General features: G+C 41.0%; 1 protein-coding gene across 1 annotated transcript in view; it reads left to right on the top strand.

Annotated features, from left to right (window-relative positions):
• Positions 1-23,706, top strand: part of cacnb2a (calcium channel, voltage-dependent, beta 2a) — a 78,260-nt gene that overhangs the window by 34,831 nt on the left and 19,723 nt on the right. Inside the window, exons 2-5 of the mRNA XM_060932826.1 lie at positions 5,544-5,663; positions 21,062-21,184; positions 21,345-21,481; positions 21,687-21,763. Of these exons, the coding sequence (XP_060788809.1) occupies positions 5,544-5,663; positions 21,062-21,184; positions 21,345-21,481; positions 21,687-21,763 (457 nt within the window). The remainder of the gene's footprint in view (positions 1-5,543; positions 5,664-21,061; positions 21,185-21,344; positions 21,482-21,686; positions 21,764-23,706) is intronic.

Below are 23,706 nucleotides of genomic sequence, written 5' to 3'. Positions count from 1 at the left end.
CCTTGACTTAGTATCTCGAGGTTACATTAAGTAGGAGGTGCAGGATCAAGTGGAATTCTATAAGCTTCCAAATAGCAATACTTGTGGAGTATTTAACAGTTATTCCACGAAATCGAGTCGTACATGAGCTGATAGCCGACGAGGCGCATAGCACCGAGTTGACTGTAAGCCATGTACGACGAGATTGAGTGGAATAACTGTTTTATTCTATCCACATTCACTGGATTTTGAGAAACAGAGCATTTTTATTTTTTGCAAATTCGATAAATAAAAACTTTACACAAAATGTTCTACAAAATCATTTCCGCTTTGAATGTAAACAGACCGGTGAAATGACAGTAGCAATTTGTAAAAAAAAATGTTCTAATAATAATTCTTGATAAATAAAAAAGATATGTTCTTACCATCAAATATTTTCATTCTATATTTTGTTGCTTTTTTCGGGGGGGGGGAATTCATCTTCTTCTTCTTAACTTTTCAACTTAAAGGTGCATTACTGCCACCAGCTGGGCTGGAGTGTGAACAGGAGCTATTGGGGGGGGGGAGACTATATTCCTTTAGCTATTTCTGTTTCTTTTAAATACTTGATAATTTTGGGGGGTTTTTGTTTTCGAAGAGAGTTTTTATTTTGCCCTCGGTTGTTTCAGCAACACGCCATTTTGTTTTTTCTCTACTCATGATATATAAGCTGATATCCTAGTAGTATAGGAGCCAATCAGAGTGCACGATTGCTCATATCCAGTGAATGTGGATATAATAAAGTCGAATATATAGTGGAAGCCATATTGTTAAATGAAAACCAAATTTACAGTGATTAAAACGATAACTGCTGCTCGGTTCATTCATTCAGCAAAATATTCAAAATATACGAGAATCTTATTCAATGTTTATTTCAATGTCTGCCATCTTCTCATTCATGTATCATCATATTAGTCTTTATTAGTTCATTTTAAATTGTTTTGCATAATCTGAATGGGGTTCCCAAAAAAAAAAAAAATTCAAAATCAACTTAAGCATGTGCGTCTCTGACTGTCTGCTTCTGAAAGTCAGCAACTCTAAATATGGCCCAAAGTGTACTTATATTTCTCATACATAAGCATTTGAGAGTGGACTGTGCAAATAGTTTGAGAGTAAATTGGTGCCAAAAAATAAGAGTTGGAGAAGTGGGAAGTGGAGCAGGTTACAGATTCTGTTATCCAGTTTTGCATGTGACCCAAGACCAGGTATAAATGAACACTGTGCTACTGGAAACATTGGGAACACAGTTTTCTCACACAATTGGGTCAGTTTGAGTAATGAGCTCGATCCGTAGTAAACTGAATGTTAATGTCAGATGTATTGGGAGCAGATTTTGTTGGCTGCATTAAATAGCATTTTGTGCTGCGGTTCCTCGTGTACACACATTCAACTCTGTGAGGTTTATTGCAATTACACTTGATTCTCACATTCAGGTGCTCCTAAAGGCATCCTGAATTTAGAAGTTTGTAAATAATATACTGTAAAATGGGTCAACATAAAAGGGACTGATACCAAAAAAGAACACAAAGACTTTTTTCCATATTATCTGTTCAAGAAAGTCATGGCAAAACAACGGAATATATATACAGTGGTGCTTGAAAGTTTGTGAACCCTTTAGAATTTTCTATATTTCTGCATAAATATGACCTAAAACATCAGATTTTCACACAAGTCCTAAAAGTAGGTAAAGAGAACCCAGTTGGTCATTTATTTATTGAGGAAAATGATCCAATATTACATATCTGTGAGTGGCAAAAGTATGTGAACCTTTGCTTTCAGTATCTGGTGTGACCCCCTTGTGCAGCAATAACTGCAACCAAACGTTTGCGGTAACTGTTGATCAGTCCTGCACACTGGCTTGGAGGAATTTTAGCCCTCCGTACAGAACAGCTTCAACTCTGGGATGTTGGTGGGTTTCCTCACATGAACTGCTCGCTTCAGGTCCTTCCACAACATTTCGATTGGATTAAGGTCAGGACTTTGACTTGGCCATTCCAAAACATTCACTTTATTCTTCTTTAACCATTCTTTGGTAGAACGACTTGTGTGCTTAGGGTCGTTGTCTTGCTGCATGACCCACCTTCTCTTGAGATTCAGTTCATGGACAGATGTCCTGACATTTTCCTTTAGAATTCGCTGGTATAATTCAGAATTCATTGTTCCATCAATGATGGCAAGCCGTCCTGGCCCAGATGCAGCAAAACAGGCCCAAACCATGATACTACCACCACCATGTTTCACAGATGGGATAAGGTTCTTATGCTGGAATGCAGTGTTTTCCTTTCTCCAAACATAACACTTCTCATTTAAACCAGAAAGTTCTATTGCAATGTTCTAAGCAATGTTCTTTTTGGAGAGCAGTGACTTTCTCCTTGCACCCCTGCCATGCACGCCATTGTTGTTCACTGTTCTCCTGATGGTGGACTCATGAACATTAACATTAGCCAATGTGAGAGAGGCCTTCAGTTGCTTAGAAGTTACCCTGGGGTCCTTTGTGACCTTGCCGACTATTACAGTACACGTCTTGCTCTTGGAGTGATTTTTGTTGGTCGACCACTCCTGGGGAGGGTAACAATGGGGTTGAATTTCCTCCATTTGTACACAATCTGTCTGACTGTGGATTGGTGGAGTCCAAACTCTTTAGAGATGGTTTTGTAACCTTTTCCAGCCTGATGAGCATCAACAACGCTTTTTCTGAGGTCCTCAGAAATCTCCTTTGTTCGTGCCATGATACACTTCCACAAACATGTGTTGTGAAGATCAGACTTTGATAGATCCCTGTTCTTTAAATAAAACAGGGTGCCCACTCACACCTGATTGTCATCCCATTGATTGAAAACACCTGACTCTAATTTCACCTTCAAATGAACTGCTAATCCTAGAGGTTCACATACTTTTGCCACCCACAGATATGTAATATTGGATCATTTTCCTCAATAAATAAATGACCAAGTATAATATTTTTGTCTCATTTGTTTAACTGGGTTCTCTTTATCTACTTTTAGGACTTGTGTGAAAATCTGATGATGTTTTAGGTCATATTTATGCAGAAATATAGAAAATTCTAAAGGGTTCAAACTTTCAAGCACCTGTGTGTGTGTGTATATATATATATATATATATATATATATATATATATATATATATATATATATATATATATATGTGTGTGTGTGTGTGTGTGTGTGTTTTTGCTTGTTTTTTTGGGGGGATTTCTGTGCAAATAAACACCTTTTTTCAGTGTTGCTTTCTAGTAATTTCACTTGATCGGTTTTAAAATTATTCAATTAATTAAACTTGTTTGCGTTTCTGTTTTGCCATGTAATGCAGAAATGCTGTATTTAAAAAAATTAACTTTGCAACAGACACTGATCAGCCATAACATTAAAACCACCTGCCTAATATTATGTAGATCCCCCTTGTGCCAGCATAACAGCTCTGACCCATTGAGACATGGATTCCACAAGGCCTCTGAAGGTGTGCTGTTGTATCTGGCACCAAGATGTTTGCAGCAGATCCTTTAAATCCTGTAAGTTGTGAGGTTGGAACTCCATGGATTGGATTTGTTTGTCCAGTACATGCCACAGATGCTCGATTAGATTGAGATCTGGAGAATTTGGAGGCCAGGTCAACACCGTGAACTCTTTGTCATGTTCCTCAAACCATTCCTGAATAATTTTTACAGTGTGGCAGGGCACATTATCCTTCTGAAAGAGGCCACTGCCATTAGGGAATACCATGACCATGAAGGGGTGTAGTTGGTCTGCAGCAATGTTTAGGTAGGTGGCACATTTCAAAGTAAAACCCACAGGCATACCAGGACCCAAGGTTTTCCAGCAGAGCATTGCCCAGAGTATCACACTGCCTCCACTGGCTTGTCCATAGTGCATCCTGGTGCCATCTGTTCCAAAAATAAGCACCACAAACACACCTGACTATCCACATGACGTAAAAGAAAATGTGATTTATCAGACCAGGCCACCTTCTATTGCTCCATGGTCCAGTTCTGATGCTTATGTGTCCATTGTAACAACTGTCATCGGTGGACAGGGGTCAGCATGGGCACTCTGGCTGTCTGTGGCTACGAAGCCCCATACACAGCAAGCTGAGATGCAATGTGTGTCGTGACACCTTTACATCATAGCCAGCGTTAACTTTTTCAGAAGTTTGTGCTACAGTAGCTCTTCTGTGGGAATGGACCAGATGGGCTAGCCTTTGACCCTGTCGCTGGTCACCCTTCCTTGGATGACTTTTTGGTAGGTACTAACCACTGCATACCAGGAATACCCCACAAGACCTACCATTTTTGAGATGTTCTGACCCAGTCGTCCAGCCAGCACAATGTAGCCCTTGTCAAAGACGCTCAGGTCCTTACACTTGCCCATTTTTTTCTGTTAGTGGTTTTTAATGTTTGGTGGCTGTTTGGTGTAGAATACAGATATATTTTTGACATGATGACTCAATCACACATTTGTCTGGTAATAATATCGAGGTAAACTATCTAACTATGGTCGTCCATTTTTATCTTACTAATCCTTTGCTTGTTATCTTACTAATCCTTTGCTTGTTATCTTACTAATCCTTTGCTTGTGTGTTCTTAGATATAAAAATGACTATGAATGTCTTGTTATAGTTGAAAATCAGCATTGCAGTGACTGCGCCATAATTGCCACAGGAGTGAGTGTGTGTGTGTGTTTATGAATATATTTGCATTCATGCATACTGTATGAAACAATTATTCTCATCTCATCGTCCTCAGTGACATCATTTGCCAAAACACTATTTTGGATCACACTGTTATTGCATGAATTAGTGTTCAAATGAACTATATAATAACTACTAACTTACTTTGAATCTGAAATGTGCTCATACAGTGTTTGCTTATTTAAAGGAGGAAACTATCGATAAAGCTTTTAGAGCAAACATCCAAACAATGAAGACTTTCTTCTGCTTTGGGATGATTATACAGTGACTCATATAAAAGTGTTTTCACGTAAAAATAGATTTTATAAAATTAAAAAAGTATGTACTTTTTCTGCACATATTTCACAAATACTGATTGGACAGGCAGATATTCGTGGCGCACTCTGGAGTAGAGCAGGGAGTGAGGTGCCTTTCATGCTGGGTTATTAGTAAAAAAAATCATTCTTGTCTACATGGCAAATTACAAAGGTCCAGCAGGTCAGTTGTTTTAACACTCCTGGGGATTTATTCAAGTGCAAAATATTAATGAAGCTGTGTTATATATTGCTGCTGTGTCACTTTTGCTTCTCCACTACTGCCTCAGACATCTTACACCCATACTCTATGTATATTTACTCCCACCACCGATGCTTGTCTCTAGTCTATGATATTATGTGACGCTGTATTCCTCCAGATTGTAAATCCAGGGCCTGAGTTTCTAAACACTTGCACCGTTATCATTCAAGATTGTGATAATCCAGACAAACATAAGGCTGTATCTAGAGATGTACGTGATGCTGTATGTGATATCATGGTAAAGAGTCCCTCTGGTCTCTCTGCAGGGTTCGGCAGACTCATATACCAGTCGACCGTCTGACTCAGATGTGTCTATAGAGGAGGACAAAGAGGCACTGCGCAGAGAGGCTGAGAGGCAGGCCCAGCTCCAGCTCGAAAAGGCCAAGGTTAACTTTTATTTGCCAGCCTAAGCGCTTTTCTATACTGTATCTGTCTGTGTACTTGTGTATTGTGAATGAATTCTTTGAGCTGTGGGTCTGTGTGCTCAGGAAAGGCTGAGAAGGATAGTGATGATAAAGTAAAATTTACCAGGGAATTCTTGATACAATCAAAATGATCATAGGGTATGTTAAAGTGCATATCACGAGTAAATTCAGGCGCAAGATCAATGTAATTCTCCTATTTTATATTAAACTTTGGTCAAATATCTGTCACATTTTGCATTTTGTGAAATTTTTTTACCTTGCGCAATACCAGAAAAATTCAGCTGAAATCAAGCCATTTGAGGCGAATTGGTCCGCCTCTGAAAAAACTTGGCATTTGGATTTCCCGCCAAACATTGATTTTTGTGACGTCGCGTGCGGGACGCCTCCCTCTGAATCCTACGTCAGCGCTGGTTTGTTTATGAGAAAACGACCTGGTGGTTTTCTGCAAATTTCTCAACGTTATCGCGTAATTATTAAAATGGTTAACAGATTGTATCATAGGAGGGTGTAGCAACACCAATCTTGATGGGATTAGTACTCATCGTTTCCCAAAAGACCGGACAATGAGAGAGAAATGGGAGCGCTTGGTCTACACAGGCTGTGCACTGAAACCGTGCAAAGCTCGCACAGCCTGCTGGTGCTTCCGCAGGTAACGTCACGAATCTGGCTCCAGACTCCCTTGGGATTTTTCCAGACGCGTTTTGTTATTTTATTTTTTTCTGCTGTAGACAGATGGCCTTGTGCAAAATTACCCTTCTGGATGAGTGTGTAAAGGGACATTATTTCATATAAAAAAAAAAACGAAATTGGTCCAGAATATGCACTTTAACCTCTTAGTCCCAGCTTATCATTTCATCGTTTATGTTAAAGGACATTATTTAGTCACTGTTATTAATTATTATACATACAGGACACCTTTTCGATGGAGTTAAAACACGTGTTCTATTCCCTTCTAGCGGGTTTCATTAATTTGGTTTGATAGCATGCAGTATTGTTATCATATCGCTTATCCTACGTATATTACATCACTCTACCCAACAGAGAATGAGCATTGATTTACGATATTGCATGGTTGTCAAGACAACATGACGTTACACGTCGGAGACGTAAAACTTCCGTGCTAGCAAGCAGCTGTGACAATTTGAAACAAACATGGCTGCCAGGTTTGCTTTGTTAAATACAGAAGATTTTGAGAGAATTTTGAAAGTGAAAGACACAGTGAACACCCAAAAGAAATGTATAATAATAATAATAATAATAATAATAATATTGGCTGGCTTTTTTCATGGTATATCAGATATATTCCATTCAGCTAGCATGATATTGAATTCGTCTTTGACTCGTTCAATATCATGCTAGCTGAATGGAATATATCTGAAATACCACTCAACGCCAGCCAATATTATTTAAATATTCAATAAATAAAATGAAACTAATAGGAAAGGTCTGTAGGTAAGAGAGTGAGGTATGTGAGGCCTCACCCACTGAGTGTTTAAGGGGTTAATTGATCAACAATATGACTGTCAAATTCTGATCTATATTGGGTTAGCCTCACTTCTATTTTAAGAGTTCAGCCTAAAAAAAAACCCTTAAACAGATTTAAGGTCCCAACAGAAAAGTGTTCGCTTAGATCATGTGGAGATCACGAGTTTGAATCCCAATGATGCCACAGCCATCTGAGCTCATTTTCATGCAAGAGAGTAAATTGGCGTGCTGTCAGGGAGGGAGGACTGGCATACTCTCGCTCCCCTATCAATCACAGCAACACTAGCTAATCATGGGCATCTGTGAGCTCATGCATGTGGAATTAGGTGGATAGTGCTTTCCTCCGAATGTGTTACGCCACCCCCTGATGTTGCATGAGCAGCAGTTCGGAAAGATGCGGTCGGCCTCAGAGGAGGTCTGTGATAGTCTTCACCTTCTTGGTTGGCAGCTGTCATGTGATAGGACAGGGATGCCTGATGGGTGAGAATTGGCTAAATTAGGGAGAAAATTTGCTAATTTGCTTTTAGAATAAATGCTTGGATTTTTTTTTTTTACAAATTATGCAAAAACATGGGCGGCACGGTGGTGTAGTGGTTAGCGCTGTCGCCTCACAGCAAGAAGGTCCGGGTTCGAGCCCCGTGGCCGGCGAGAGCCTTTCTGTGCAGAGTTTGCATGTTCTCCCCGAGTCCACGTGGGTTTCCTCCGGGTGCTCCGGTTTCCCCCACAGTCCAAAGACATGCAGGTTAGGTTAACTGGTGACTCTAAATTGACCGTAGGTGTGAATGTGAGTGTGAATGGTTGTCTGTGTCTATGTGTCAGCCCTGTGATGACCTGGCGACTTGTCCAGGGTGTACCCCGCCTTTCGCCCGTAGTCAGCTGGGATAGGCTCCAGCTTGCCTGCGTCCCTGTAGAACAGGATAAAGCGGCTAGAGATAATGAGATGAGATGCAAAAACATCATAAGTATAATTGTACAGTACAGAGTAGCTGCTAATTTACGATATGTAGCATGCAGCAGCGTGCCCTTTCAGTGATCAGTCAGTTAAAAGATGATGGCTCTTGATACAAATAAGTTATACAAATATTTGTTTTTATTACACATTCACTTTTAAATTCCTGAAACAAATAATGGCCAGCAATTATTTAATAGCTACTTGCAAGCAACTTGGTCCAATCAAAACACATCTGAAGCCAGTGTCATGACTCAAAGACAGAGGTCATGAAACAGGCAAAGAAAAAGACAAACAAAAATGTCAATGTACTAAGCAAAGCTAGGTTCAAAGCCAAAGAGATACAAGAATGTAAACAATGTCTCAGTAACATCGCTGACATGAATGCTGGAGCAAGAACTCTCAGAGCAACTCTGAACCGTCCAGTGTATATAAGTGATTGTGCTGAATGGAACCAAATGGGTGTGTGTGATTAGAAGGTGATTTATAAATGGGAAAAGGATGCCTGTAAATCTAGTGACCAATCATACGATTGGATGTGGACCTTCTTGGCTGACATGGTTTCCACTAGAAATCATGGGTAGTGTACAATCCCAATTCCAAAAAAAGTTGGGACACTGTGTAAATTATAAATAAAAATAGAATGTGAAGATTTGCAAATCATGGAAACCCTACAGTATATTTCATTGAAAATAGCACAAAGACATCATATCAAGTGTTGAAACTGAGAATTTTTATTGTTTTTTGAAAAATGCCTGCTCATTTTGAATTTGATGTCAGCAACATGTTTCAAAAAAGTTGGGACAGGGGCATGTTTACCACCGTGTTGCATCACCTCTACTTTTAATAACACTCTGTAAACGCTTGGGAACTGAGGAGACCAACTGCTGTAGTTTTGAAAGAGAACTGTTGTCCCATTTTTGCCTGATATACAATTTCAGTTGCTCAACAGTTCAGGGTCTTCTCCTTTGTTGTATTTTGCGCTTCATAATGCACCAAATGTTTTAAATGGGAGACAGATCTGGACTGCAGGCAGGCCAGTTTAGCACCTGGACTCTTTTACTACAGAGTCGTGCAGTTTTAATATGTGCAGAAAGTGGTTTGGCATTGTCTTGCTGAAAGAAGGAAGGTCTTCCCTGAAAAAGATTTTGTCTGGATGGCAGCGTATTGCTCTGAAACATGTATATATCATTCAGCATTAATGATGCCTTCCTAGATGTGCAAGTTACCCATGTTATGTGCACTAATGCACCATCATACCATGACAGATGCTGGCTTTTGAACTGGGCACTGTTAACAAGCCAGATGGTCCCTCTCCTCTTTAGCCTGGAGGATGTGGTGTCCATGATTTCTAAAAAGAATTTCTACTTTTGATTCATCAGCCCACAGGACAGTTTTCCACTTCACCTCAGTCCATCATAAAAGAGCTCGGGCCCAGGGAAGGTGGCGGTGTTTCTGGATATTGTTTATATCTGGCTTTACCTTGCATTAGTGGATGCAGTAATGAACTGTTTTCACAGATGATGGTTTTCTGAAGTGTTCCTGAGCCCATACAGTGATTTCCATTACAGACATGTGTCTGCTTTTAATGCAGTGTCTCCTGAGCACCTGAAGATCATGAATATCCAATGTCAGTTTTTCAGCCTTGTCTCTTGCATACAGAGATTTCTCCAGATTCTCTGAGTCTTTTAATGATATCATGTGCCGTAGATGATGTGATCCCCAAATTCTTTGCAATTTTACATTGAGGAACGTTATTCTTAAATTGTTGCACTGTTTGCCCTCACAGTCTTTCACAGAGCAGTGAACCCCTCCCCATCTTTACTTCTGAGAGACTCCGCCTCTCTGGGATGCTCTTTTTATACCCAGCCATGTTACTGACCTGTTGCCAATTATCCAAATTATTTTTTATTTTTTTTAAGCATTACACAACTTTTTCAGTCTTTTGTTGCCCCGTCCCAACTTTTCTGAAACGTTTTGCTGACATCAATGAGCATACCGTATATTTTTCAAATATATATATATATATATATATATATATATATATATATATATATATATATATATATATATATATATATATATAATGTGTGTGTGTGTATATAATCACAATGTTCCAACTTTTTTGTAATTGGAGTTGTAGATCAAGTGGGTACTGATACCAATGTAACACACAGCATAGTTCTGACAGTTCAAGGATAAATAAATGCAGGGCAGTGAAGGTGAGAGTGAAGTATACAGTGTGATGATCTGAAAAGTAGAAAAGGGTAGCATTGATGTCTACAGCTGAGACAGTTCGACTAAAGACCAGGTTTAGAACATTTCCTCTCTTGTTTTTTGGAGGGCAGCTATTGAAGATCAAACCAAAAGAGTACAAGAGAGAAAGAAGGCAAGAAGCCTAAAGCTTGACAGAAGGGAGGCTGAAGTCTGTGAGAAGAGTTAGAGAGGTGCCTTCAGAAGGAAAGACAGTAAGAAGGATGTTTGTAATGACGAAATAATAAGGAAGTAACATTTCCTAGGAGGTCACGAACAATAGATAACAATAATATGAAAATTAGTTGGAGAAATAACAGTAACAGAATGGAATGCAAAAGATGAAGTGTTGAGACGAGACAGTGCAAAGGGTGTAAAGTGCCATTCTGGGATAAAAGCAAACCTGTGGAGTGGAGTCTGAGAGAAAGCATAGGCAGACGACAGGACAGCCAGAATAGCTGAGTTCTCTAGACTTATCCAGGTCTCGGTCATTGCCAGAAAATGGAGAGTGAAAGGAAGCTAAAGCTGAGATGAAGTCAGGGTTCTGGGAGGCTGTGTGGAGGATACCTTCTGGGTCTATAAGATGTGAGGACAGATTGGAGTGTGGCACATGTTTGAAGAAAAGCAACAAGAAATTAGGTTAAATAAATACTAGACTGAATGAAAAAGGCTGAAGATGGTGCTTAACAAGGCAGAAGTCCAGTCTGGAGCAAAGCAAAGGTAGCTTGATGATGAAAGTGTAGCTAACACTACCAAAGCTACCATACAGAAGCCTGAAACCATTTGTGATTACAAACCTGTGACAACTAAGTACCACTTTATCAGCATACATGTTAAAATCATACTAAAGTCCATCCATTATCTGTAGCCGCTTATCCTGTGCAGGGTCGCAGGCAAGCTGGAGCCTATCCCAGCTGACTATGGATGAGGGCGGGGTACACCCTGGACAAGTCGCCAGATCATCGCAGGGTTGACACAGAGACAAACAACCATTCACACTCACACCTACGGTCAATTTAGAGTCACCAGTTAACCTAACCTGCATGTCTTTGGACTGTGGGGGAAACCGGAGCACCCGGAGGAAACCCACGCGGACACGGGGAGAACATGCAAACTCCACACAGAAAGGCCCTCGCCGGCCACTGGGCTCGAACCCAGAACCTTCTTGCTGTGAGGCGACAGCGCTAACCACTACACTACTGTGCTGCCCGCTAATACTAAAGTCAACAACAGTAATTTAAACAGCACCAAGCAGACAGTACACTGATAACCAGGAGCCTACCTTCACAGCAGAGAATAAATCAAAGATAGAAAAACCTCCGTGCACACAACATCTTCAACATACTCAAGCAAAGCAGCAGAACTACGGTTTTTAAGTGAAACTCGGTTATATCTGTTTGCATTCTTTCAGGAATTTGGCCATTATTTAATATTAATTTGCAAGAGATGTTTATTAATAACAAATTTGTTTAGTTTCAAGCTTTTGTTAAAACTAATGAACAATTGCATTTTTTATAGATTAGTTTTACTTAGATTTACGTATTTTAATATTCACTGTGCAGCTGATTTACCAAAATGCAAAATATCGAATCCAGTGTCAATTTTGGCTCAAGTGGGGATTAGGGCAAATTTAAATAAGATACATCGTGAGTTGTGACAGTGTTAGACTTGGAAAGGAAAAGATACACTGATTGACCGACATGCTGCAGGTTTTTAATGGCTCTGTTGCCATTTCACCAGCTGTTTCCACCACAGACTTTGTGTGTGGCTGAAGTGGTCTGTTTATCATCTTGCTACTGAAGTGAATAACTTTGGACCTACTTTTAGGCACAAACGCACACTTGCTATGGGGTCCATCTTAGTTGTTAGTGACTTGCTCTACATTTGAAATGGTGAAACATGACGTTCCAGACTGAATGGTTTTACCGTAAGTGCATACTGGGGAAAGTAGAGCATCGTCCCACCTGCCTTTCCCTCGTGCCACCACTAAAAATCATCTTCTAGCCTTTGAAGAACAGAACCATTTGTTTTCAGCTGACACTTTCTAAAGGCGTCCACCGAAGGACAAAACTAGGAGGGAATGCTCTGAATTTGGAGTCCCAAGATCCCTCAGCTACAAATTCTCACTTTCTCATGCCAGCAGAGTTTTATTTCTTAGCACCGAGTCCCTAATTCATGTTAGTGAAAGCAGCTCAGCCTCATTAGTGTAGGACCTTGGAATCATAAGGAAACATTATTAACATAATATGTTGGTTTGTGTGGGAGATCATTCATCCATGCCTTGCATATTTTACTGCCAGACACAACTCATTTGCTAATTGCTAATTTCGCCATGTAACTTGCAACTGCTGTGTTAGAGCAAGAAAAAGCACTAACCGTAAATGCAAAGGGATGGCCAAAAATGATCTGGGACGGGGCGATAAATGTCTGAAATTTTTTATTGTCCATTGATATTTTGTTGTTCTTCTTACTCATAGATGAACAACCATTCACATCTATGTTCAGAAACCCACACAGACACAGGGAGAACATGCAAACTCAACAAAGAAAAACCCCAATTGGTCATGAGGTCCAAACACCGAACCTTTTTTCTGTGAGGTGGCAGTGCTAACCACTGCACCACTGCGCTGCCCATACTTATATACATATACAGTAGTGTGCAAAAGTCTTAGGCACATGTAAAGAAGTGCTGTTGACCAAAAATGGCTTAAAAAATAATGAAATGAAATGTTTCAACATTTAAAAAATGCTATAAACAGCAGTAAGCCGTAATAAATTAAACAAAGTCAATATTTGTTGTGAGACAACCCTTTGCTTTAAAAAAAAAACAAAAGTGGTCTCCGGTACAGTGAGTGCAGTTTTATAAGGAAGTGAGTTGTAGGTTTTACTGAGCATCTTACAGAAGCAGCCACAGTTCTTCTGGACACTTTGACTGTCGCACTCGCTTCTTCATTTTGCACCAAAACCCAGCAGCCTTCATTAGGTTTTCTTTTTTAATCTGAAAAGTGCTCTCGTTATGTAATATGCCATTCAGATACAAACTTTTTTTCTGTAACATTTAAATTTGTGCGCCGGCACGGTGGTGTAGTGGTTAGCGCTGTCGCCTCACAGCAAGAAGGTCCTGGGTTCGAGCCCCGTGGCCGGCGAGGGCCTTTCTGTGCGGAGTTTGCATGTTCTCCCTGTGTCCGCGTGGGTTTCCTCCGGGTGCTCCGGTTTCCCCCAAAGACATGCAGGTTAGGTTAACTGGTGACTCTAAATTGACCGTAGGTGTGAATGTGAGTGTGAATGGTTGTCTGTATCTATGTGTCAGCCCTGTGATGACCTGGCGACTTGTCCAGGGTGTACCCCGCCTTTCGCCCGTAGTCAGCTGGGATAAGCTCCAGCTTGCCTGCGACCCTGTAGAACAGGATAAAGCGGCTAGAGATAATGAGATGAGATTTAAATTTGTGCTGGAAAATGAACGTTTGGACTCTAAAATGTTTTTTGTACCGGCTCGATAATGTAGAAGTCATAAAATAGAAATCTATAACATAGTTTGTGTGAAAAAAAAAAAGGGTGCCGAAGACTTTTGCACAGTGTTGTATATTGAAAAATCTTAAGCTGGTGACTGAATGTTAACCAACAAACATAAAATTGATTAAAAATTTAACTTTAACCCTAACCTTGACATGAAATGACTCAAATGTGCTCAGCATAAAGAAAAGAGCAGAATTTACCAGATTGTAATTGGCTGTTCGTTTAAGTCTTTCTGGTAAAAGTTGCTGGGAAAACACAACATATCCATCCATCCATTCTCTGTAGCCGCTTTATCCTGTTCTACAGGGTCGCAGGCAAGCTGGAGCCTATCCCAGCTGACTACGGGCGAAAGGCGGGGTACACCCTGGACAAGTCGCCAGGTCATCACAGGGCTGACACATAGACACAGACAACCACTCACACTCACATTCACACCTACGGTCAATTTAGAGTCACCAGTTAACCTAACCTGCATGTCTTTGGACTGTGGGGGAAACCGGAGCACCCGGAGGAAACCCACGTGGACACGGGGAGAACATGCAAACTCCGCACAGAAAGGCCCTCGCCAGCCACTGGGCTCGAACCCGGGACCTTCTTGCTGTGAGGCAACAGTGCGAACCACTACACCACCGTGGCGCCCCTTATCTTATCCATGTTAGCAATAATCACAATAAATAAATAAAGGCCTAAATGCAGTATTGCAAACCCATATGTCCACCTCAGGACCATTCCCCACAACGTGAATGATTGATTTTTTTTCATCTCATTTTCTCCCAATTTGCTTACTGTACCAATTCCTACCCATGAGCTAGTGTTCCCCTATCACATGACAGCCACCAATCAGGGAAGGCGAAGGCTAATACGTGCTTCCTCTGAGACACACGAAGCTAGCCATCGCACCTTTTTGAACTGCTGCTCATGCTACTTCACAGGGTAGCATAACACAAGCCTAACGTGCTGTCTGCCCTCTTCCACATACATGAGCTCATAGACACCCATGATTGGCTAGTGTCACTGTGATGTGGTTGACAGGGGACAGAGTAATTACATCCCTCCCACACAGATAGCATGGCCAATTACTTTCTCTTCAACTCCCAGTCGCAGATGGCTGTGGCATCGATCGTCAGGATTTGGTACTAGTGATCTCCTTATGATAGGCGAATGCCCTATGGGGGAACCCAAACCTGCCAATTCTAATCTCATCCATTGTTTACTGAAAATGTACTTTCTGGCCAGTAGCACTGAATTGATTAGCATGGCTATTTTAAGTGAGCTGATATAGATGGGCCTTTCTGTTATTATAGTAGAGGGAATATAAATAGCCTATGAATGAAGGATATGAGTGTGCGTGTGGGTTAATCAGAAAAGACGTTTACCTACAATGGCAACATGTTATACATGACTATATGCACTTTTCATACATAGACATGCACATCATCCACAAATGTTCTCTCTCTCTCTCTCACACACACACACACACACACACACACACACACACACACACACACACACACACACACACACACAGACGACACATCCACTTGCTGTTTCCAGAGATGTCTGACCGGATAGGTTTTAGACACAGCTTCAGGGTTACTTTAGGTTGTCTGGAGCGTCTCTCAATTTTTAGAAACAGGTTCCTGAAAGGCAAAATGAAGCAGGTGTTTAGAGCTAGGCTATTTCTTATTCCCTCTCTCTCTCTCTCTCTCTCTCTCTCTCTCTCTGCGCACGCGTGCACACACACACACAAACTTCCTCAGTCATGTTTTTTTCCATCTCTCCCCATTAATCTCTCCCTTTTCCTTTTTTCTTTCTCTCTTTAGCCGTGTTTTTCCTCCACTGTGTTAAATATAGCACTGGCCATCAATCTCATATTAAAAATGCATCACATGCATGAATATTCATAGCAAGGCCAGATGTCCAAACGTACATAGGCATGGGGACAGGAATAAGAGATTATTCATTACCCTTGGACAGGAAAACAGCCATATGCTCCCACATGCACACGGTCATACAAACGCCACCCTCATAAACCACACTTTTCAAAATACAAATATATATATATATATTTTTTTCATTTTAATTACTCAGGTGACTATCCATCATTTGAATCTCCCTATTCATTTTAACTCAGATACAACCTTATAATCCTAAGGTCACAAAATGTAAAAGGATCTTCGTCATTTGTGGGAATTTAATTGTTCAGGGAAATCTGTAAGAGGCTTATTTTAATGTGTAGTGTATTATAAGCATGTTATAGATGCTACGTGACCATTGTAGCGAGATATAGTTGCAGAGATTACCGTATATAATTACATGAGATTTTTTTTCCCAATCTGCCATTAGCCTCTTTTAAGCCAACATGACCCTAACCAGGACGTTACTAAGCATGAATGACATTAATGACTGTGCCCTTTGTTTGTCCCGTGAATTTCATATCTAATCACTGACTCACAAGAACATAAAATCTCTCGTCCGTGTGACTTTTTTGTTGCGTTCCATGTGATCCCAGTTCTCATGCGCAACTCTGGTTTCAACAAGACTATCTCAGCTAATCCTGTCCTCCTCATCATCATCCCACCCCCTTCCCGAGATTTCTATTCTTGTGGGGACCAAGACATACAAACATCCAATCCCCCAACCCACACCCTCCCCACCCCAACCACCCCTTTCGATATTCTTATCCTTGTCTGGACCAACATAAAGCCACCACAACAACCACCACCCCTTCACGACACACACAGACTCAGAAATGCGTCCTCTCTCTGCATGGTCAGTACTGCATAAATTATGGAAGCTTGTGTTGCATAACAGATGGCCTATGAGAAAGCGAGGCATTTAAAAGAGATAAATGTAAAAAGAAATTTCGGTAGAAAGGCATTGTAACCTTTCATATTTGACATAATTACTGATATTAATGAGCTTAAGTGTGTTTTCTCTTGGTTTAAAAGTAACGTGAGGATTAGGGTTTTGTTTTTTGTAAAGAAGGGGGATGGGAAGGTCAAAAAAGACGGACGGACGGACAGAAAGAGAAGTGCTGACATCAGTAGTCTTACCCGGTCATCCAAAGCGGAAAGGTAGTAGTGTGTGTGTGTGTGTGTGTGTGTGTTTTATCATTGGGATCCTAATGACACGGGGGGGGGGGGGGGGGGGGGGGGGTTGTTTTTTTTTTCTTTTTCAATCTGCTCTCACTCAGAAACACACACACATTTGTCACAGTTAACTGTATATGAATGATTCATGTATTCAAGCTCATTATCTTTTTTCCTCCACCGCATCAAATTTTACTTTTTTTTTTTTTTATTCCTGTCTGTCAAAGTCTCTTGATTTATGTATTCCACTGGAGGTAACCTTCCTGTCAGCCTCTCTTTTGCGTTCACTCTGAGTTGAGGTCATTCGAGGGACATAGATTCTCACTCTGTCATCTAACTACAGTGTTGTATAACATTTCAGTCAGATTTTATAGCGCATGTTCGTCAGGTCGTAAAGGTCGCCCTCTGATGCTTTTTCAGACTAAGCCTTCACTTTACAATCCGGTTTCACACCACATTTTCAAATGAAAACGAGGTGATGTCATAATCCCATTCCAACCATTCAGCTTACTGTAGTAGCATTTTTTTTCCCTCTCATTTAATCTAATTTATGTGGAATGGATTGTAAATTGATATTCCCAGAGTCTCTCCTCTGTTGTCCTTCTTGTCAGCCCAAGTTATTTTTAAATCACTTGTTTTGAAATCCTCCATTCTGAGAATTTGTTCTATGCTACAGCAGGGAGGGGAATTCTGCCGTTCTGGTATGAAGGCTTCCACAAACAGAGCCGCATTGAGAATCCACCCCTCTGTTGATTGATTGGTGCACTGGTTATACCAACCCGCCCGTGAGAATTCTAGTGTTGAGATGAAGCCTATAAGAGGAAATTGATAAAGCCATAAAAAAAAAAACCTTCACGTACTTCAGCTTTTCTCTCATCATAACGCATAGTGCTGGTACAGTATGAACAACAGATACACTACTCTGCATTTTGTCTTTGTCTTACTCTATCTGAATCATATGTTGGCAACGTTACTGACCAAATAATATAAATATTATAAGTAATTGCTAATATAGCGAATAGTTACCATCTGTACCTTTCTTTCTTATACACAGTAAATATTCATACGATTCCACTGAGTTCAACATCTTATGAATGTGTTAATGTAAATGTAGCAGTGGGAGAGCTGGAGAGTAGGAGAGCTGAACCCCACCGGGTTTTAACCCTACCCCCTACCCTACCTCCAGAGTATACAGTATTCAAGTATTCAGTACAAGTCCAAATTGTTATTTGTGGCAAATGAATGTACTGTAACACACATACAGCTATATTATATTTGTGAGTATATTATCTCATCTCATTATCTGTAGCCGCTTTATCCTGTTCTACAGGGTCGCAGGCAAGCTGGAGCCTATCCCAGCTGACTACGGGCGAAAGGCGGGGTACACCCCGGACAAGTCGCCAGGCCATCACAGGGCTGACACATAGACACAGACAACCATTCACACTCACATTCACACCTACGCTCAATTTAGAGTCACCAGTTAACCTAACCTGCATGTCTTTGGACTGTGGGGGAAACCGGAGCACCCGGAGGAAACCCACGCGGACACGGGGAGAACATGCAAACTCCGCACAGAAAGGCCGTCGGCTACGGGGCTCGAACCCGGACCTTCTTGCTGTGAGGCGACAGCGCTAACCACTACACCACCATGCCGCCTGAGTATATTATATGTTTATTATATTATATGCTTTGCTTTCCATAATGATGTTAATAAAGAGTCAATGCATTCATTGCAATTTGATATTTAACCACCACAAATGTAAAATGAAAGCATCCCTTTGTTTTTTTAATCATATTTTATTGGCTACCAGCTGCTACAGTGATGATCAGAATCAACCAGTTAGAATCCTGTGTTTCTAATTTCCGTTTCAAAGCTACTAGCCAGCCAGCTATACTCCTAAGCATAGGAATATTGAGGTGACAGGCAATGGAATACTGTTGGTCTACTGCAGGAGGAGATAAAGAAGGGTAGATCTGGTTTTATGAAATGTCATATTCCCTTTTACTCATGCTATTTTGGTCATTTCCAGTGGAACTCCTCATGAAGGTATTTCATGGCAGTGGTATTTATATGGGGCGGCACAGTGGTGTAGTGGTTAGCACTGTCGCCTCACAGCAAGAAGGTTCTGAGTTCAAGCCAGTGGCCAATGGGGGCCTTCCTGTGTGGAGTTTGCATGTTCTCTCCGTGTCTGCATGGGTTTCCTCCGGGTGCTCCAGTTTCCCCCACAGTCCAAAGACATGCAGGTTAGGTTAATTGGTGCCTCTAAATTGACCGTAGGTGTGAATGTGAGTGTGAATGGTAGTTTGTCTCTATCCCTGTGATGATCTGGCGACTTGTCCAGGGTGTACCCCGCCTCTCGCCCATAGTCAGCTGGGATAGGCTCCAGCTTGCCCATGACCCTGCACAGGATAAGCGGCTACGGATAATGGATGGATGGTATTTATATGGCAAGATTGGTTGACCTCTCACAGCAAGAAGGTTCTGGGTTCACAGCTCATGGCCTTTCTATATGGAGTTTGCATGATGTTCTTGTGCCTGTGTGGGTTTCCTCCAGGTGCTCAGGTTTCCTCCTTCAGTCCAAAGACATGTGGATTAGGTCAACTGGCTACTCTAAATTCCCCATAGGTGTGAATGGTTGTTTGTCTCTGTGTTAACCCTGCAATAGATTGGTGACCTGTACAGGGGTACCCCAAAGTCAGTTGGGACTGGCTCTAGCTTCCCCCATGACCCTGATGGATAAGCGGTATGGATAATGGATGGATGACATTAGATTGTACTTTAAATGTTTAAACAACAAATTTGTGCCTTCACCACTCCCACTACTGTCTGGCTTCCCCCCAAAATGCATGGCAATATATGTACAATTTAATTGTACAGAACACATAGTGATTTTCTTTTGTATGCTGTATTTCCTCAATCCCCCCGGCTACGCCACTGAAGTGTGTCAATAGCCTTCGGCTTTTGAAATTCTTCCCAATTACCCTATCTTGACTTGTTCCTTGACTTTTAACATTGTGTTGTGTTACTTAGTGCTCATGAGCACTGATAACATAAATGTTAGCATTCACTCATGACTCAGGGGTGAGTCAGACTCCCCCGGTTCTTCTGACTGAGTTCTATTTTTAGAGCAGGCACAATGGCGTCTAGCCACACACCGGCTAAAAAAGCTCATTCCTACGCAGAGATGACACTGTTGCTCTACTTGAGGTAGTTTTGTGAAGTAGTTCCTTCAAACTGGTCTGCACTATATAGTATATAACAAATAGTAGAGAAGTGTATCCGTGTGTAATTTTAACCCTTAATTCCTGCGAGCATGTTTTCATGTTAGTCATTTTCAGCGAAACTGTCACAAAGGTATTTTATGGCAATGTTATTAACCTTGTGGGACTGGCCGAGTCTCAGTTGTTATGGTTGTATGTTTTGACAGCTGTGGCTACTGTTACATAAAATGAAAAGATTATGAATTATATAATACTGAAATCCCACTTGTATCGTCATGTGACACACTTCTGAGCAGGTAAATAAGTGTTAACATTGTGCAGTAATAGTAAGCAATCATATCGTACACTAATCAGGACATATAAACATGTTCTCTTTGGATGCCAAGTCAGTTTCTGGGCCAAACATATAGAGATGTATTCCCCCAGTTTCTCCTTACCATTTTGTGGTATATTTTGTAGGTCAAGAGTATTGGATTTTACCCATAAAAGCTTGTTTGGGCAGATTTCTATATAATTCAGTAGGAATTACACCAGATTCCACTTGTTGAATCAATGAACTATCAAATCCCTATTAGGTGAGTTTGGTGAGTTAGATGTAGTTAGGCGAGTTTGGCTGGAATGAAAACCTATAGCCAGATGAATCAGATTATCCCTGCCATAGGTGATAGTAATAGCGTAGCCAGGTTAGTATTGTAGTAGTGGGGTTGGGATAGCAGAAGGACACACAGATATTTTTAATTTGCATATTTATGCAACGAGAGTCAGCCTAAATTGATGAAGCTAGTTCTTATGACTCTTCTTTCTCTCTGTTCTTTTTATTTCCATGTTATCTTGAGCAGACAAAACCAGTAGCGTTTGCTGTTCGTACAAATGTTAGCTACAGTGCTTCCCTCGACGATGACGTCCCCGTGCCTGGCATGGCCATTTCATTTGACGCTAAAGATTTCCTGCATGTAAAAGAGGTCAGTAATAAATAAGCACACACACACACACACACCTATAGTAATTCACTGTGTGACTGAAACAATGATAATGGTTTTGCACGTGTATGTTTATTGAGCTGATGGATGAAATGATGATATAATGATGCTGATTTATTGCCTCTATATGTGCTTTTGGCAGAAGTTCAATAATGACTGGTGGATTGGCCGCTTAGTAAAGGAAGGATGTGAGATCGGTTTCATTCCCAGTCCAGTGAAGTTAGAAAACCTTCGCATCCGCCAGGAGCAACGAGCCAAACAGAGCAAATTCCATTCCAGGCATATGCTCTCTCACTCACTCACACACACACACACACACACACACACACACACACACACACACACACACAGCAAGTAGACTGACATACAGTAGATGACAGCATACTAAATTAAACTTGCTATTTGTTTATGTAGACTTACTGTGCTGCAGAAATGTCACCTGCTATCTTTGTCGCAAACAATCTTTCTCTCTTTCTTTCTGTAGTAGACTGGGGGCTAACTCCTTATCCAGTTTAGGGGACATTGTCCCAAGCTCTCGAAAGTCTACTCCTCCCTCCTCAGGTTAGTGGCTTATGTCATTATCACATCTGTTTCATATATTTTAGAATTCACAAAGCTTTAGTATGGCTCTATAGTTGCATGGTCTTCATATTATCTATATTTTCCAGTTAAATGATGGTAAAATTTCTTACATGTAACCAGGCACTATGAATGTTGCTGGATAAATTCTGTTACGCAAATGAACAAGGGCAATACCAGACTTGTTTTTTTTTTCACATTCTTGTGTGGCGTAACCTCGAGAGCTTTTACTTGATTACGATATCACATTGTATATGAAATGAAGTGCAGTGAAAGTGCAGTATTTAGTGAAACTAAATACATTTGAAATAAAATCTTTCACTATGGCATATTGAATTCCACTGTGGCCAGTGCAGCATGAAAGAGCACTTTCAGAGCCACGGGTTGCACATCACTGTCCAATCCCTCTCAGCTAGTTTAGTCACATCGGCACCACACACCAGCTTAAAGAGGCTGATGTTTTGGCTAGAGTTGAACATGGCCAAAAACCATCGTGAACACTGCTGTGGCCATCGCATCCTTCATCGCATCCTTTAGGATATAACCTTCCATGCCACACTATGCATTCTCAGTTTCAGAATCAAAGATGTCAACTGCCAGGTCGTCCACAGTGCATATTAAGAATCGGTATGTCCTTAAATAGTGGAACATGATACACAGGTTTATTATTTTGCACATTTAGTGTGCCAGTTTATTTACTTTAACAGTGTAGCATTAAAATAAGTTGAAGCTGGAGTTAAATTTTGTAGACTGTCTTTGTCTTGTAATTGCACTCTAGCTTACCACATTCTTTGCTATGCAAATAAAATTGCTTAAAAATACCAATGCCCTAAAACACCTTTTACTTTACCTATTGAAAACATGACTGACATTTTTTTTTAATTACTTGTTGACTGGTAAAAATTAGTAGCCATACAACCCCTGACTAGGAATGCACATTGGTGGCTATTCAGATTAACTCAGATTACCTGTTGGAAATGTTAACTACGGAGAAAATTCCTACCCCTTTTGAGTTCTTCAGTTGTCCTTTTGGAGAACCCGACATTAGTTTTTCCGTACAAGAAAGGGTTCTAAGGCTGTGTCCATATTAATATGGTTCAGTTTTAAAATGTATCGCTTTTGCTACATTTACACCTGGCGTCCACACTGCTCCAGAGTTTTCAAGCCCCAAAAACGGAAACTTTTAGAAATGCTGCTGGCCCCGTTTTAGTTTGAAAACTCCAGGATAGCGTTTTCGTGAAGACGGGTGAAAACGGAGACGTTTGGAAATGATGACACAGACACCCACGTTCACTTCCTGATTGGGTCTTTTCAGTCACGACATATCTTTCCCTGAGTCATCACACTCCTATTATATGACTCTTTTTCAGAAGAAACCAAACTGGCACGTGTTATGCCAGCATGAGCATGCCCAGTGTACATGAATGGCCTTGTAATGCACGGTTTCAGATGCGTTAGTATAGATGGAGATTATTTCTAACAGAGTTAAAATGCCTGTCTGGCTTTAAACTTATTACTGTGGACATAGCCGAAATAGAACCTGATTTGGAAACAAACCCTTAATTATCCAACAAACCCCTAAAGAACCCATCCATCCATTATCTGTAACCACTTATCCTGTACAGGATCGCAGGCAAGCTGGAGCCTATCCCAGCTGACTACGGGCGAGAGGCGGGGTACACCCTGGACAAGTCGCCAGGTCATCGCAGGGCTGACATATAGAGACACAAACAACCATTCACACTCACATTCACACCTACGGTCAATTTAGAGTCACCAGTTAACCTAACCTGCATGTCTTTGGACTGTGGGGGAAACCGGAGCACCCGGAGGAAACCCACGCAGACACGGGGAGAACATGAAAACTCCGCACAGAAAGGCCCTCGTCGGCCACGGGGCTCGAACCCAGAACTTTTTTGCTGTGA

This window comes from Neoarius graeffei, chromosome 1 (genome assembly GCF_027579695.1).
Source record: "Neoarius graeffei isolate fNeoGra1 chromosome 1, fNeoGra1.pri, whole genome shotgun sequence".
Lineage (NCBI taxonomy): Eukaryota > Metazoa > Chordata > Actinopteri > Siluriformes > Ariidae > Neoarius > Neoarius graeffei.
The sequence above is the reverse complement of the archived record's forward strand: the minus strand, read 5'-3'. Positions and strand labels throughout refer to the sequence as shown.